At 43.1% G+C, this 17,538-nt stretch overlaps 1 protein-coding gene across 2 annotated transcripts in view; it reads left to right on the top strand.

Moving 5' to 3' along the window:
* ASS1 (argininosuccinate synthase 1) overlaps nt 1-16,151 on the top strand; it is a 76,726-nt gene extending 60,575 nt beyond the window's left edge. For both annotated transcript variants that reach the window (XM_081847171.1, XM_081847172.1), the window contains exons 13-15: nt 3,642-3,798; nt 13,532-13,597; nt 14,909-16,151. In XM_081847171.1, coding sequence (XP_081703297.1) covers nt 3,642-3,798; nt 13,532-13,597; nt 14,909-14,960 — 275 coding nt within the window. In that variant the 3' untranslated portion in view covers nt 14,961-16,151. The remainder of the gene's footprint in view (nt 1-3,641; nt 3,799-13,531; nt 13,598-14,908) is intronic.
* The last annotated feature ends 1,387 nt before the right edge of the window (nt 16,152-17,538 follow it).

Below are 17,538 nucleotides of genomic sequence, written 5' to 3' on the forward strand. Positions count from 1 at the left end.
ACCCCTGAGCTCTGAAGAGAACCCTCTGTGAAAAGTTCACTTGCTCCAAAAGGCCTTATCTCTTCAGAGTCAGGAAGCCCAATTATCATGTTCAGTTTTGCCTCCAAGACAGCAGAAGCACGACAGATTGGGGGGGGGGGTGCAGGGATAGCACCACCAAGGGATTCTGTTTCAAAGGTAACTTCTTGATGGCAGAGGAAGAGTCTGTGTCTGTGGTTGGGACTGAGGAACAAATATTTGGTGCAACTGCATTTGGGAAACTGTGTACAGTTCTGGTCACCTCACCTCTGGAAGAATATTGTAGAATATGGAAATGTTCAGAAAAGAGCAACCAACATGATCAAGGCGGGACGGAGTGACTCCTCTTATGAAGAATGGTTGCAGCATTTGAGATTTTTTTTAGTTTAGGCAAAAGTGGCTTAACAGTCAATCTCTCTTCCCAGGGAATTCTGGGAATTGGAGCTCTGTGAGAAGAATGTGGGGGCCTCCTAACACCTCTCAGCATCCTTAACAAACTACATTTCCCAGGATTCCTTGGGGGAAGCCATGACTCTTTACATTTTAAGCATTTTCATTCTGCTTTGAACAGGCATGGCTTTCCCACAAAGAATTGTGGGGTCTGGAGTATTTTTTATTAGTTTGTATATATTAGTATTGTTAATTGTTTAAATTATTTTTATTATGTATTTTATGCTTTTATATTGTAACTTTGTGTTTGTGAACTGCCCTGAGACCTACTGGTATAGGGTGGTATACAAATTTTAATAATAATAATAATAATAATAGTAATAATGATGATGATGATGCTGGGCGTTGTTAGGAGATCCCTCTTCAGAGTTTTTAGGAGATCCCTCTTCCCCGCACATTTCCCAGAGTTCCTTGTGAAGAAGGAGTGATTGCTAAATCACTCTGGGAAGGGAATAGGGGTCTCGCAGCAATGCCCAGCACCCAGGATTCTTTGGGGAAATTCATGCCTGTTCTGTGGCTAGAAAGCACAGGTCTGAGTGGTTTTCTACTTGACTCATGCTTTCTAGGCATGGGTCTGAGTGGTTTTCCCCTTGCCCTGCTCCTTTCCCATGGAAAACTTGCTCTTTTAGTGCTAAATCAGAGCAAACATCCATCCAGAGAAAACCCGAATTGCCATTTGCTCTGATTGAGTGCTAAAGAGTGGTTTCCACAGGGAAATATGGCTTGAGAAGGCTTTGTTTCCTGTCTTCCGATTCCAATCCTTGATCGTCTCCAGCTCTTGGTCCAAATTCTGTCCAAGCTGCTCCTGTTCCTCTTGTGAGATTGAATTTGTTGCTGGTGCTCCTGTTCCCCTGTGTAGGCAGGAAGCCTTGCCCGTGGAAATGCATACCCACCTGAATGCTCTCTGCCATCTGTTCCAGGCACTGCAGCTGCCTGGTTTCAGGTGATTCCCCCCAGATGGTCTTTGGTAATGTTACATGTATATTATTGCCGATTACCAAGATTCTGTCTCTTTGTCATGTTCCAACAGTGACCTGCAAGGGTTTTGGAAATGTTGGGAGAGACAGAAGGTGTCTCCATTACTTTGGCATTCCTCATTTCTTTCCTGAATGCGATTTGTGGAGTTGGAAGCAACTCAATGCTCCCAATTTCAGAAGCTGAGGCAAAGGTTTTGGAGATTGGTGAAGAAAGATGGATGGGGGTGGGGTGAAGAGTGGAAAAGATGGGGGCAACAGAAACTGCTGACCACTGCCCTATGTGGCAAGTTGCATCATTGCAGCTTGTCATGTGAAGAGCTGGGAACGGCTGGCTCCCTTCTGGCAAACCTTATCACTGCAGTTTCTCAGCAAAGAACGTTACTGGCTGACTTCACTGAGGTTGGCTATTGACTCCTCCTAGGCAGGGAGAATTAACAGGGTTTCTTGCCTCAGTGGCAATTCCTGACAAGCTTTATTTGACTTCAAGCATGTGTGTTGTTATGCATTCAGTGGTCTGTGTTTGCCTGAGCTTGACTCAGGACTAAGGATTCTGAGCTCCTGTGTTCTGATTCAATACATGTTGTCCAATCACAGAACGTTTCAGGATTTTGGCCTCTGCCATTGGCCCTTGAACTCTTGAGTCATGATTCGCAGTATGGAAGTGTAGACAGCCAATCTCATTGGGAGTGGCCCAGGCTTTCAGAAATGTATATAAGTAGTTGCTTTGCCTCTGTTTCCCAGTTATGTAGTTCAGTAAAGGTTCTTGATGCTATCTCTGTGTCTTGCCTCATGGGAACCCACCTACACTTCATGTGTCTAACATTGCTCTTCAGATCCTTCAGTTGTGGTTGCTTTTCAGTCCTGACCTCTGGTTCTCAGCTCTTGACTTCTTCCCACCATCCAGCACTGGCAGGATGTCTAGACCCTCCCTATGTTCCCTAAATCCATGCCTAGCTTCCCTGCATTATGAGTAGTTACCACTGGTGGACATAGATTCTTGCATTGCAGGGGGTTCTACAATCTAAAGTTCTGTGGGTCTAATTGTTTTTACTCAAGGAGTGAGAGCAGAGGTAGAATACCTCTGTCCTGCCTGGGGGCCAAATGTGGTTCTGCATATCTCTTTATCTGGCCCTCATGACTCTCCCCAGGCCACACTTTTTCAGGCCACACCCTTCACTGGCTCTGGTCTACAACCTTCTGGTGTTTCACTAGGGAAGCTGCAGCAATGCAGCACACCACACGTGGCAGTGGTCAGCAGTTTCTTGCTGGAATGCATCCTTGAACTGTGATAATGCCTCTTGCTCTTTTTGGATGGAGAGGGTGTGTTTTGAGATATAGAAATTATAAACTTTTGTATGGCTGGAATACCACCCATTGTAAAGAAGTGTCATATGTGTTCCTCTGTTTCCAGGGCTGTCAGAAACCCTGGAAAGCAACGGCCAGTCCATGTAGATAATACTGTGCTTGATGGACCGGTGGTCTGACTCTAAAAAAGGCAGTTTCCTATGTGATTAACAAGGGTGAAGTCCTATGTTATCTGTGTAGCTCAGCAACATATGGAGGGCCAGAGCTTGAAGTTGGGCCACCTTATTTAAGTAGTAAAGGAAGCCAAACCCTCCACACACAACCTGAAGTGTTTGCTTCCATGGGAACATGAGGCTAGCATAGGATGCAGACAGTATCCAACGCATGCAGAGGGCAGGTGACACTAGGACCTTGGACAGCTCCATTGGTGCTGAAGATGTTTCTCTGCTGGGAACTAATATCAACTGAAACTTTATGTGGATTGATCAGATCTTGAGTGTGATAAGCTGCCTTGTGCAGGAGGAGGTGACTAGGTCATAAAAGCCAATTAAGCTGAGTATCGGAAGACTCTGGACAGATAGAAGGAAGGACTTCTTCACACAGCACATGGTTAAGCTGTGGAACTCACTCCAACAGGAGGCAGTGGTGGCCACCAACCTGGGTGGCTTTAAAAGAGTATTAGACAAATTCATGGAGGATGCAATTGGTATCTAAAAGCCACCATGGCCATGCTCTGCTTCCACAGCTGAAGGCAGCAATGCTAGTTGGCCACTGTGAGAGCAGGACGCTGAACTAGATGGGCCACTGAACGGATCCAGCAGACTCTTCTTACATTCTTATGAAGGTGCCACTGATGACTTTCAGCCTGTGTGTTCTACTTTTCTGCTGCAGGTTTCTGGTACAGCCCAGAGTGTGACTACATCCGCCATTGCATTGTCCAATCCCAAGAACTTGTGGAAGGGACGGTACAGGTCTCTGTCCTGAAAGGCAAAGTCTACATTTTGGGAAGGGAGTCCACACAGTCCTTGTACAACGAGGAGCTAGTGAGGTAAGCATGGTGAGGGGGCCAGTGTGTCTCAAATCCTCAGTGAATTAGGGACTTCCCTTGCATGTGAACAAGGCCAATAGTGGGTCCAACGATTTCTGCATTTGGGCATGTTAAATATCATTTTATTTCATTCAAAATGTTATTTTCTCCACTAATTCCAGAGAAAAGGAAACTTACTTAACTACATAAACAAAATAAATAAATAAAAATGGAAAAATATAAAGTAAGGTAAAACATTTAAGAATGAATTCAAAGCAGTGTAAATCCACAATATGTTACTCATATGGTATTTTAAACCATTTTTACAGTTACAAAATAAAAGAAATGTTGAAAAAGAATGATAAAGCATAGCTCCGGAACTTAGATTCTAATGAGAGGGGTGGGACTGTTTTGATTCACACAATGTGGCTGTATCTGGTTGAATCTGAGACATCTGCAACCGAATACCAGGCTCTGCATTAAGATGAGAGTTGCATTTTGTTTTAGTAGCCACATAGGTAGAGAACCCTGATTCACATAACTAAATTGTTGCAAAGGGCAGGATTATTTTTGCTTTATCTGATGAAACTTTAAGTTCGTCTTTTAGCTGACCCCAAAATTCTGATAGTGACTTCTTAGTTTCAAAATTATCTTTTATCACAGAACCTGATGTCAAATTGATCAAGCACTCCTACTGTTGCAGTGACAGACATACTGGCTTTTCTGACACAGCAGAGTATGTGTTTACAACCCAAAAGTTTTCTTTAATTTCTTCATGGAGTATTTCCAGAAAATAACAGTTGAAACTATCGAGCAAACTTAGCAGGTGAATGTGAAACTCATTTAAGATTTCTCCAGGCATGGCAGAATCTAGTTCTTCTCTAAATTCTTTTACCATTTGGAAGCTGTCTAGATTTCAAATTTTCATTGATTCTGCCCAAAACTTGATTTTCTTTTAAAGGCTTGTAAAGTGGTACCTCTGGTTGTGGATGAGATTCGTTCTGGAGCTCTGGTCAGATCCCAAGGTTTCTGCAACTGGAGGTGTCTGTTCTGCGCATGCACGCGGCACAATAGTGTGCTTCTGAGCATGCGCACAGCACGGTAGAGTGCTACTGTGCATGTGTGTGCAGCGAAACCCGGAAATATACTTCTGGGTTTGCCGTGTGCATATCTCAAAGGATATTAACAAGAGGGGCACATAAGTAAAGGTACCACTTTACTTTATCACTAGCATTAAAAAAAAAGGTACTGCTTTTCCTTGAAGTGAGACACTTAAGTCATTAACTTTTTAAATAAAAAATCTGTTAAATATGCCAATTTTATGAGCCAATGCTCCTCACACAACCTGTCTCCCAAAGCAAAGTGATCATCTGACTTTGAAATGAGAAACTTCAGCCCTCATTTCAAAGAGTTGAGTCAAAGTTTTGCCATGAGAAAGCTACTTTATTTCTGTGTGAAGAAGTAAAGATGTGTGCAGACTCCCCATGTACAACATACAACATTTTGAATAGCCTTGTATTCTTAGGTCATGGTTTGATAAAATTAATTACTTCTATGTTTGTTATCCCATGGGATGCCCCTCAATGTGAAAAATTCATCTATTAAGTTGAAAAATTTCAACTTAGTCAGTAACAGCTTGCAGAGAAGCAGATTCTCTTGAAAAAGACTTCCAAGTAATGGTAGTGCACAAATACTGTTGGAATTGCTAACATGGCCACATCCATTGAGTCATCCCTTTGAAGCTAAAATTCAGTACATTTTATTTGTGAGAGTAAAGTAGCTTTCACATCCTCCGCTAAGTCCCTGATTCTTCACAAGATTGTGTTATTTGACAAAGGAGCTGTGCCTACTAACGTCATACCTTTTCCATCCAGTATACCTTCAACTATGTCTTTACGCAGGGACGCGGGTGGCGCTGTGGGTTAAACCACAAAGCCTAGGACTTGCCAATCAGAAGGTCGGTAGTTCGAATCCCCGCAACGGAGTGAGCCTAGCAGTTCGAAAGCACGTAAAAAGTGCAAGTAGATAAATAGGTATCACTCCGGCAGGAAGGTAAACGGCGTTTCCGTGCGCTGCTCTGGTTCACCAGAAGCGGCTTAGTCATGCTGGCCACATGACCCAGAAGCTGTACGTCGGCTCCCTCGGCCAGTAAAGCAAGATGAGCGCCGCAACCCCAGATTTGGGCACGACTGGACCTAATGGTCGGGGGTCCCTTTACCTTTACCTTATGTATTTACGCAAGGCTTGATAAGGTTTTCAGAGATGGTATGGGCTTCACCAGCTTGGGCAAATTGGTAACTGACTAAGTAGGACCACCATCAAAGCCTTTTCGTTAACTGTTTTAGAGTGGTAGGATATGATTTTCTGAGCTCGTGTAAGTTCACCATCCTTCCTTCTGAAGAAATCGGCCCGTTTGCTCTTGCATTCTAGACAGACCCCACCCCCCCTCAAAATGACAACACATTTTTTCTGGCAACATGGCACTGCGTGGAGACACTTTACCGCAAATTTCGTACTTTGTTGCCACTGGTCTCCACAAACCCAATACCCAAGTAAGAATTGTGGTTCTTCCTTTCCCCTGTGGCACCGGTCTCTGAAGTACTAGGGCTAGGCAGCTGGTTCAACATTTCAGGAGGTTGTAGATTTGACTTTTAAACAAGACCTGCATTTCAGATGGGAGTCTTTTGCAGCCCTGCCAGGAGGTGCCACTAGGGATTGAACTTGGGACCTTCTGCATGCAAAGCAGCTGCTCAACCCCTAAGCTACAGCTCAGCTCCCTGACTCAAGGAATCAACACCCCCTGTGCTAAAAGTGGAGGCAGAGAAAGTTTCCCCACAGACATAACCCATGAATAACTTAGGAGCAAGTACTTCATCTAACCTGTTTTTTTAAAAATAATAATAATAAATAAATAAATTAAGCAAAGGTCTTGTTTAAAAGTCAAATCTATTTTTTTCTTCCCCACATTGCACTTTCCCCCTCTTTTATTCTGCTGTCTGCCTCTCTCTCACGACTTCCCCCACCCCTCCTCTCAGCCCCTTTCAATCCTTCTAAACACTTTATAAGCCATAAATATACCCAAATCAGTTTAGATCAGTCAGAGTAAATGTCAAATTATCCTCTTCCCCCCATATCTCGGCTTCTTTCCCTCCCTCCCTCTTGAAATCAACAGCTCCTAATAATCCGTCCCCCAACCTTTCATTATCGTTTGCATTCTCATGTGGTGGAGATTAAATGAATAACGTTTTTTAAAAAGAGAGAGGGTTTTTTTTTATGGGGGAGCCAAAGATGGGAGGTAAAAAAAGAGAGAGAAAGTGAAAGAGAGGGGGGTTTGAAACAGGAGCACTTACTCCCAGTGTGTCTTTAGCCCATTACCCCCCTCCCCCTGTTCCTTTTTTTGATTTCTACATCACTGGTTTGAAAAGCGTTTGAGTGACGGCATGGCGGGGACCCGCGAGGGAGCCGAACGAGGTGCATCGCAGCAAAAATGCCTCCGCGCAGTAGGTAGAAAGTAACGTAATTATAGAGCAGGTCAGAACCACTCGGCTGAGCAAAAATAAAAGCGCAGAGGTTTTTCTGCAGCCCGTCAGGGGAGGTAACATCATTGTAAACTCTCTCTCTCCCCCCCACAAATAAAAAAAGGGTTGTTTTTTCTTTGCAATTTTTAGAAAATGAACAGAGTTATACGTGTGGGGTGTCTCTCTCTCCCCACCCCCTTTGCAGAGGCAAGAAACTAGCTCATTTGGGGTTTTCATACTGAGGCATACACTCCATATGTTAAACGCACATTTAAAGTGCATTTCTCACCCACTCTGATGAATCCTGGGAACTATGGTTTGTTGTGGGTGCCTGGAAAGGGAGCTCCGTGTAGGATAATCAGCAGTTCCCCGGATTCTTTAGGATGTTTGTTTTAAATGTTTGATGTATACACAAACATTTAAAGGATATTTAAAGTGCACTTCCTGCTCACCCTGAAGAATAATGAGAACTGTGGTTTGTTATGCGAGCTGGGAATGAAAGTTCTGTGTGGGATAAACTATAGTTCCCAGGATTCTCATGGGGAAGATTATATGTATGGTATGTACAGGGACATTCAAAGCACATTTACCTATCCATCCTGAATAATCCTGGGAACTGTTGTTTATTATGGGTGCTGGGAACTGGAGCTCTGGGGTAAACTACAGTTCCCAGGATTCATAGGGGTTATTGTTTTGAATGTATGGTGTGGACATGGACATTTAAACCATGTTTACCACCCTCCCCAAAGAATCTTGGAAACTGTGGTTGATTATGGATGCTAGGAATGGAAGTTCTCTGTGGAGTAAACTACAGTTCTCGGATTCTTTGAGTGGGGTGCATTAAATGTTTGTTGCATACACAGACATTTAAAAGATATTTAAAGCAGATTTCTCACCCACCTTGAAGAATCCTGGCAACTGTAGTTTGTTGCAGGTGCTGGGAACTGGCAGGGTAAACTCCAGTTCCCAAAGTTCTTGGGGTTCTTTAACAATATTTATTTAATATATGTATAACCCCTCTTTCTCCCAGCTTGTGATTCAATGTGGATTAATGTGTGGTGTATACACAGTCTTATTCTCACAGTTATTAAAGCCAAGTGTGTTTTCTTTTAAAATACAGTGGTACCTCGGGTTAAGAATTTAATTCGTTCTGGAGGTCCGTTCGTAACCTGAAACTGTTCTTAACCTGAGGTACCACTTTAGCTAATGGGGCCTCCCGCTGCCAGCGGAGCATGATTTCTGTTCTCATCCTGAAGCAAAGTTCTTTACCCGAGGTACTATTTCTGGGTTAGCGGAGTCTCTAACCTGAAGTGTCTGTAACCTGAAGTGTCTGTAACCCGAGGTACCACTGTAATTATGTCGGCCTGTTAGGAACTCATCCAGAAAGCAATGCCTCTTGATAGATCAGGGACTGTGCGACCCTCCCTGTATTGAGGGACTCTAACTCCCATAATCCATAGCCAGCTCAGCCAGAGGTCAGGGACATAGGAGTTGTAGTCCAGCTACATCTGGGGCCCCAAGCAAATCCAGCAAGGCTGGAGGCCAGGACCTTGGACAGAGCACAGAGCACAGCTCAAATGTTGCTTCAGCAACAGGCAGCCTCAGACAGAGCCTTATATAGAGCTTGTTCTGTCTCCACTGAGAGATGTATCTTCTGTTAAAGAGGACTAGCCTGCTTCAACTGCCAATTACTCCAGGGGTACAGGGAGACTGTGGTTCTGCTGGGGCTTTGGGGGTGAGGTTTTTGGAGTCAGAGAAGGACAATGTGACCTCCTCAGGCTGGAAACATGCTGTCAAGATGGACTTATCTGGAGCTATCCAGGGCTGGCTCTGGGAACCATACCTTCTCCAACCACCATACCTTGTCTGCATCCATGACCTCATCCCCTGAAAATGTGCAGGTGGACCACCAACATTCAGCTTCATCGGGTGTTCCTGAGTTCTTTTGCTAGGAGAGGGAAAAAATGCAACCTTTCCTTATCTGCTCTATCCACACCGTGTATGATCTTATGCGCCTCAGTCTTGTGGGTGTATGAATGTGCATGCAAGGACTGAACCCTCAAATCAGCTTTCGGAATATATGTTAAAGCAATAAAATCTCACGGTGGCAGCAGCAAGCAACAGCATGTAGCACTTTCAATTAAAAGCAAATGCCTTACTCAGGTGATTGCTTTGTCAAAATCACAATCCCTGCCAGTGTTTCCATTTTTGTCCTGCCCCTTCTGGAAACTGAAACTGCTGTGTCGGATAATGAAGAGCTATAATGGCCATTAATCCCCAATCCTTGTTTTCTAGTTCCATATTTAACAATTAAAATAATTAACAGGGTTTGATTAGAGCCCCCTGATTATGCCATGGTTGCAATGAGCCCCTTGACGTCCTTTGCCCGGCTCTTAGTGCTGAGACAATCTGCGGATTAGGCAAAATGAGCTGATAAGATTCAAGGCCATTCCTCAGCAGGGAAAAAAAAGATCCCATGCATGCTGTAAACTAGCAGATCAGGCCCAGAGAGCTATGGCAACGCTTCATGCTCTGCTACTGTACTAATTAAAGGGTTTGTGTTTCATTTTCTTTCTTTCTTTTAACATCAGGAAGCATTATGTATTTTTTAAAAAAATATGATTTAACACTTAGGAAGTGCTTGCAATTTGCTAAGTGCCATGCAGGTATTAAAAGATGAAGGCGTCTCTGATCGCAGGCTTACTACTGTCTAGTAGACAAGTGGGATGAAGAAATCAAGAGTTGGAGCAGCTCCACCATTATAAGCGGTATTGCCTCTGGATACCAGCTGCTGGGAGTTGCTTGAGGGAAGAATATTGCTGTTGTGCTCAAGCCCTACTTCTTGGCTTCCCATCATGGGCATTGGATTGGTCACTGAATCCAGTTAACAATGCTGGAAGAGATGAGCCTGCAAATTTCTTACATTTAGCTGGTCCTTCATTGACTGATGGATGGGGGCCAAGTGGCTATCCCCTTGCCATGATGTTTTCCCTGGAGGTGCTAACTTCCAGTGTGGCCCTTGAACCCCTGGCTAGCAGCAGAGGCCAAAATGGGCCTCTCTTCAGACTTAAAATAGGATGGTGATGATTATTATTTTTAAAATGCAGCGGAGTATTGAAAACTACATTTAAAGGCAAGCTTTTGTTTTTTCACATGTGGGAGCACTCAAAACACAACTCTCTTAACTGCAGATTTTGCTGCTTTTTTTTACATGACAAAGTATTCAGTATTTGATTTATTTGTATTTATTTATTTTACAAAGGAGAGTATTTAAAATGCATGTTTCTAATTACAGGTTTGTTTTATGTAAGGGAACATTTTATTTTATTTTTAAAAGAGAATATTTAAAGAAGTGTAACCAATTGGATTCTGCTCAGAGTAGATCCGATGAAATTAATGGACCTAAATTAGTTATGGTCAATAATTTCAGTTGGTCTGCTCTGAGTAAGACCACTATTGGATACAATCCAGTATTTTAAATCCTGATCTTTGGCCAAAAAAGGCTCTCAGAGAAGGTCACTAAAAATAGACAGTCCCTGTCCGCAGGCTTATGCTCTTAAACAAAGAAAAGACACAGCATCAAAGAAAAAAATGAATTGGCTGGAGGAGGAAATGAGCAAAGTTTTGTACCAGTTCTCAGTTACAAGTTCTTTTAATGACCAGCTGCTGTGGCGAAGTCTGAGAGGAGAGGCCAAAAGCTGCTCATTTCTCAGCTGTGCCAATGGAATGGTTCTGCTTCTCTTCCCTTCTCTGTTGCAGTCTGATGGAATAGCTGCTGCTATTAATGGATCTGATGGAGGCTTCTCAGCAGAAAATATGCTGTCTTTTTGTTGTTGTTGCATGGGAGAGGATTTGAATTGATGATGTAAGAGCCTAAGAAGAGCCTGCTGGATCATGCCAGGGGCCAATCTAGTCCAGCCTCCTGCTCTCACAGTAGCCAACCAGGTACCTGTGGGAAGCTTAAAAACAGGGCCTGAACAAGTTGAGCTGGACTCCAACTCCCATCAGCCTCTGCAGCCACCATGGCCAATGGCCAGGCACGTCCAGAGTTGTAGAACAGCAACGAAGTGGTTTAACAACCAGTTCCTCTCCACGTAGAACTTTGGGAATTGTAGCTCTGTTTTGGGGGGGTGGAGTTTACTAACAACTCCCAGAACCCATAGCAAACTACACCTTCCAGAATCCTTTAGGGGAAGCCATGACTGCTTAAAGTGGTATTATAGTGCTTTGAATATATGGCGCGAATGTGACCTTCATCATAGCCATTAACTTCATTGGGTCTACTCTGAGTAGGACTAGGGTTGGTGCAAACCCTTAGCCTTCAGCCTTACCATACACACATAATATCATTTTCTTAGGGCTGCCATACATCCGGAATTTCCCGGACATAGCCGGGATTCGGCCACCAGAAACAATGCCCCAGGAGGAAAACGCTTAGATGTCCAGGAAAATTCAGGCATATGGCAACCCATGTCAGAAGTGTAGATTTTTTTAAAAAAGAGAGATTTAGAAACTTTGGGCAAAAATAAAAAAAAGCTCCACAACTTTGCCCCAAAACTCAACAACTTTTGTGTCAAGATTTCGACTTTTTTAAATTTAACTTTGAGAGGGAGCTGCATTCCTAGCTTTCCCCTGGACCTCAAACATCTGCTATGGGGTCAAATTAAGAGGCTGGTGCCAACGTGAACACCCACACTGACAACCCCTCCCCCACATTTTGCAAAGCAAACCATCCCCTTGCAGTTGAAGTGATGCGGGGAAGTGGGGGAGAGGGGAAATGGGTTGCTTTGGAGACTTTGGGGGTGCCAAGCCATTGTAGGGTATCTTTTATTGCTTTCTAATTAATGGGACTGCGCTTGGTTTAACAAAGGGGTATTTCTGAGCACCTTTAATGGGGCTCCTGGTTTTTGAGATAGAAGTTGCAGGGAAACAGATCACTGGTAAGGTAGGGGACTTAAGCTCATGGAGGGGGCTCCCCTCTCTGCTGAAGCTCAGAGCCTTTGATTCTGCAGTTGACGTAGGAAACAGAGAAGGCTTTGTCACCCAGCTTGGACTCCAGGACAACCACATTCTGCCTCCCACAGTGCACTGCAGCACCTGGGGTCATTTTGGGAATGTGTGTCTGAGTGTGTGTGTGTGTGTGTGTGTGTGTGTTAAATATGTTATTTTGGGTTGTCAAGGTTGCGTTCTTTAACTGATGGGAGTGGTAAACCTCAGGCACCCAGGGGACAATTACAGCCCTCTAAACCATGGGTAGGCAAACTAAGGCCCGGGGGCCGGATCTGGCCCAATCGCCTTCTAAATCTGGCCCCCGGACGGTCCAGGAATCAGCATGTTTCTACATGAGTAGAATGTGTCCTTTTATTTAAAATGCATCTCTGGGTTATTTGTGGGGCCTGCCTGGTGTTTTTACATGAGTAGAATGTGTGCTTTTATTTAAAATGCATCTCTGGGTAATTTGTGGGGCATAGGAATTTGTTCTTTATTATTTTTTTCAAAATATAGTCAGACCCCACAAGGTCTGAGGGACTTTCTGAAAAAGTTTGCTTACCCCTGCTCTAAACCTCTCTATGTGGCCCTAAGACCTCCTGATGCCACGACCCTCACTGGCCCTTTAGAGCTCCCCCCCCCCATGTTGAACATGTCCTTGAACTGGCAGCATATGCATTTGAAATGCACTTAAAGTGCATTTAAAACACGTTCCATACTTGCAAAGAATCCTGAGAACTGACCCGAAGCTACAGTTCTCAGGATTTTTTGCAGTGGGAGATATGGCACATGCACATCCAGTGCCCTTTGCTTCTCTGGATGGATAAAGCATACAGAAGAGGTATGTGTAGAAACAAGCCTAGTGTACAAAATAAAAATTTACGTTTGTTTCTCTGCGCACTTTTGCCTCTGCTCCTGCCCACCACTGGCATGTGGCCCCTGGAAGGTTGCCTAGGAGAGAATGTGGCCCTTGGGCTGAAAAGGGCTCCTTGCCCCTTCTTTAAACATCTCATAGAATCACAGAAATGCAGAGTTGGAAATGATGCCAAGGAGCATCTAGTCCATCTCTCTGCAATGGAGGATGCTCTGCTAAAGCATCCATGACAGATCACACACACACATACCTATCCTGGTCTCTAGAAGTTGTGCGGGATGCCTGCCTTTCCACCGCTGAAAGCCAACCTTGGCACTGCGTTACTGTCTTTATTATAGCCGCCAAATCATTCTTTTGCCTTTCCTTCCTGCAGCATGGATGTCCAGGGCGATTATGAGCCATCAGATGCTACCGGCTTTATCAACATTAACTCCCTTCGGTTTGTATTGAAGCGTTATAGTTTCAGAAGCCTGCCAATATTCTAGGCAGATGCTAGTCTATCTAGCTCAATATTGTCTGTACTGACTGGCAGCAGCTATCCAGGGTTTCCGGTAGGGGGCATTCCTAGCCCCAACTGGATATGCTGTTGGGGATTGAACCCAGGGTCTTCTGCATTTAAAGTGCATGATTTGCCTCTGCATAACAGCCCTTCCCCTAAAATAGGGTTGCCACACCCCGAAAGCTTTTTTTTTAGGAAGACCCCCTACCTTAAATGAAATAAGGTTCCTCAGGGTTCTGAATTAAAGTAGGAACCCAGGACAGTGTCATCTCCTTAATCAGACCACTTTGTCAATATAGCTCAGTATTGTTATACTGACTAGCAGCCACTAGTCTCCTACCTGGTAATTCTCCTCTTCCTACCCAAGGTTTGCCACTCAGCTGGATGGGTCCCAGGGCCCCTGTAGACATCTGTCCCCCAGCAGTGGAGATGGAGCCTGGGGTGAAAAGCAGAGGGGTGGCTTCTACCCTGCCCAGATGTGGAACCTGGGGTCTCCTTAGAGGAGGAACAGGGAGGAGAATGGGGACAAAACTAGAGTGAGTTGGCTCCAACTCTCATTGGCTCTGGCTCCACCTCTTTGGTCTCCCTACATTCCACCCCAACAATCTTGATGGTCACCACCCCTACTGGCATGGCTGAGTTCTTCCATTTCAGAGTATGGGTGGGGGCATCACACGCTCCCCATAACGAAAGATTTCCTTACATACAGAGAAACCTAACATCCCTTGCAAAAGACTGCATTTCTCCCTAATTCATTGGACTTCTGCATGCAGTGTGCCTTCATCTTACAGTCATGGATTCTATAAAGGAGAGAATCAGATGGCCCTAACTGTTTAGCTAATGGAACTTTCCAGGAATAGAAAGCCCAGCTTCCAGGAATAGAAAGCACAGCTAATTAATGCTATCCGCAATCACCTATTTTGTTTTGGGTTTTTACATAATCTGTCCGATGCACACACCCTTCTCAGTTACCTAATAGGCTCTTTTGCCCCTCCCTGCCCCCAGCAGCAGCCTGTTAACTTCTTTGTCCTGTGCATTAATGTACACTGTTTTATTCCCTTTGGATAAATTAATTATACAATGATGAGTTTTTCAGCAGCAGACAGGAAAATTTAGAAAAACTCACATATCACCTTGCACTTATTCCCCCCCTCCCCGCTCGTTTCATTTATTTGTCTCAACTTTGCCCAATACTAATTTTAATTCAGAATGAATTTCTCTCACGTTCTCTTTCTTTCTGTTGGTTTCCAGGCTGAAGGAATATCATCGACTCCAACGCAAGGTCAAAGCACAGCAGAAATAATATAATGGGTGGGGTGGGGGCTGCAGGCTTTTTCTTTTCCCACCCAGCTAACACACCTATGTGCCACTCAGGACTAATTGCGGTAGTAATTGGTAATAGTTACTCATCTCCCTGTGCCTTGAGGGATCCCACAATGGTTTTGTTACAGTCTTTTAGTGGCACCAATGAAATGGAATCAAGAAAAAGGTGGTTGGTGGAAAGGCGGGAGCATCACCACGCTTGTCAGTTTGCACACGAATATGTTATTAAAATATCTGTGCCATTATTTCTGGAATCTTAATGAATGGGACCTCCTTTCTTTCTGTTTTGCTTCTGACTGTTTCCCTCACACTTATTCAGCCAAGCTGTTTTGCCAAGCTTTAGTCTTTGTCCTTTCATACGAGTTTAAGTGCATCTGAAGGACACGCTGGATTGGGCTTGTTTTTTTTTTGTGGGTGGGAGGGAAGAAGCAGCAAAAGGAAAGAGGGCCCTGGACTCTACCCAAGCCCATTGCTCCACCTGTGGGGAGACTAAAGGGAAAATGGAATGGGGGTGGTTGAGGGAGGTGAATAAATAAAATAATTCCTTCCATTTTGATCACCACTAAGAGCATTGCTTTCTTTGTCTTTGAATTAATTGCAATGAGGTCTGCTTTAATTTCACCCTTAAAAAAAAGTCCCTTTATTAAAATGAATTTCTCAATTTGTTTTTGCCTCCAACCCCCCAACCCCCCCGGCCACTGCCGCCCACATCCCTACAGGGATGCTTCAGTTTGAAAATAAAAATCAAGGTAAAAAAGGATAGAGAAAAATGGAGAAGGTTGCGTGGTGGGGAAATGTGGAATTTTTCAATATTCCAATTGCAGCGTCAACTGTGGACTTGAACTGGTTCCAGAAGAGCTTGAAACATAGAAGGAAAAACCAATGAGAATTAGATTTGCTTGTGCTACTGCAAGGTACAAAAGTGGGTTTAGAGGAAAACTTATATCCTGCTCGGCAGATATTGAGCTTGATGTCACACAGCTGAAAGGGTGTAAAACCAAGAGAGAGTAATCTGTAGCCTTCCAGGTGTTCTTGGACTCAAGCTCCCATTGTCCCTGAATAGGGGTGGAAAGATTAGTCATTTCCAGTTCTCTCAGTTTCTCATTTTTCTGTTCTTAAATTCAGTTTTCCACAACGCTCAAATAAACAAATAATTCCTCATGAAAATTCATTAATGCTTTAGTGCAAATTTGTCTGTTTGACTCATGTACACATTTTTGCAAGCAATGTTCTTTAAGATAATGCATTATTGTCTGCTAGTTTCACAAATATATTTATTTTTATATACACTCTCCCCCTCGTATACACATTTTGGTAAACATCAATTGTTTGGAGAACTGCAGATTTTTTTTTTTTTTTAATGATATTTATTAAAAGTTTCAAAAATTACAGAGAAAGAAAAAAGCAACAACAACAAAAGAAAATTTTCAAAGCATATATAACAATACTTAAAAGAGGGAAAAAAGAAAAAAAACATAAAAATCAATACAACAATAACAATAAAAAACACAATATTCCATATCTTTGTCTTTCATTAACTTGTTTCATCGACCTCCTCACACCTCCCTTTTTGTATTCTAGTTTAGTTATTTATTTCAGCAAATTCTTTCCATCCTTCTCAATTTTTTAAAATAGTTTGTCTTAACAGTCTAACCTATTAATTAACTCAGCAAATCCTTTCCATCTTTCACTATATTCTGTCATTCAGTTTACCTTAGTTTATTTTAACCTTATCTTCCCAAAAATACTTTAAGACTTAAAACTTAATATTTATTTATACATAATTCCTTATAACATTTCTGCTAAAGCCAAATATTTTCATTCCAACATTTTTCCTAATACTCATTAATTTTACACTAATTCCCAAAATAAATTTTTAAAAGTTTTCTTTCAATCTTCCTCCAGCGTCTCTTCTTCCTGGTCTCGGGTTATGTCAGTCATTACTGTCCATTCCATCTAGTCCATCAACCTGGTAATCTTATATCCGAGGCTCTTAAGTCTTTTCCATGTCCCTTCTGCAGGTCTTCTTCTTGTTTGTACTTGCACTTTACCTTGTCTTTTGTAGATCTCTTTCTTAATTTCTTTCCTTTCTCATTGAGGAGTAGGTCTCGGGGATGTTCCAACTCAAAAATATCTCCATCTCTCCTCAGCAGATCGGCCCATTCCCCACAGTCCCATTGAGAACTGCAGATTTTGAAGGGTGTCTGTGTTTTGGTTTTCAATTTGTTTTGGAATTATGAAATTTCATCGATTTGCCTTTAAGTGTGAACTGAATCATTGCCATAGCCCTATGTATTAACTATCCTCCATAATTCATATTAGGGCAATACTTTTATTAGACCAGCTAAAACTCCAAAATCCATACACTTCAAAATTTCAAAAAGGTGGGGAGCAGGGGTTGCTCTTTATAAAATAATTTAGAGTTGGCTGAGTGATGTATATTCTTGCTTGCATATTTTATACTAGCATTTCTGGTGTTTGATCGTTTCTGATAGTTCTTACAACCTGACACTGTCTAGCTGCCTGCAGAGTTCTCCTTTATAAAGCTGAACAACACT

This window comes from Podarcis erhardii (assembly GCF_964252035.2).
Source record: "Podarcis erhardii genome assembly, chromosome: Z".
Taxonomy (NCBI): Eukaryota; Metazoa; Chordata; class Lepidosauria; order Squamata; family Lacertidae; genus Podarcis; species Podarcis erhardii.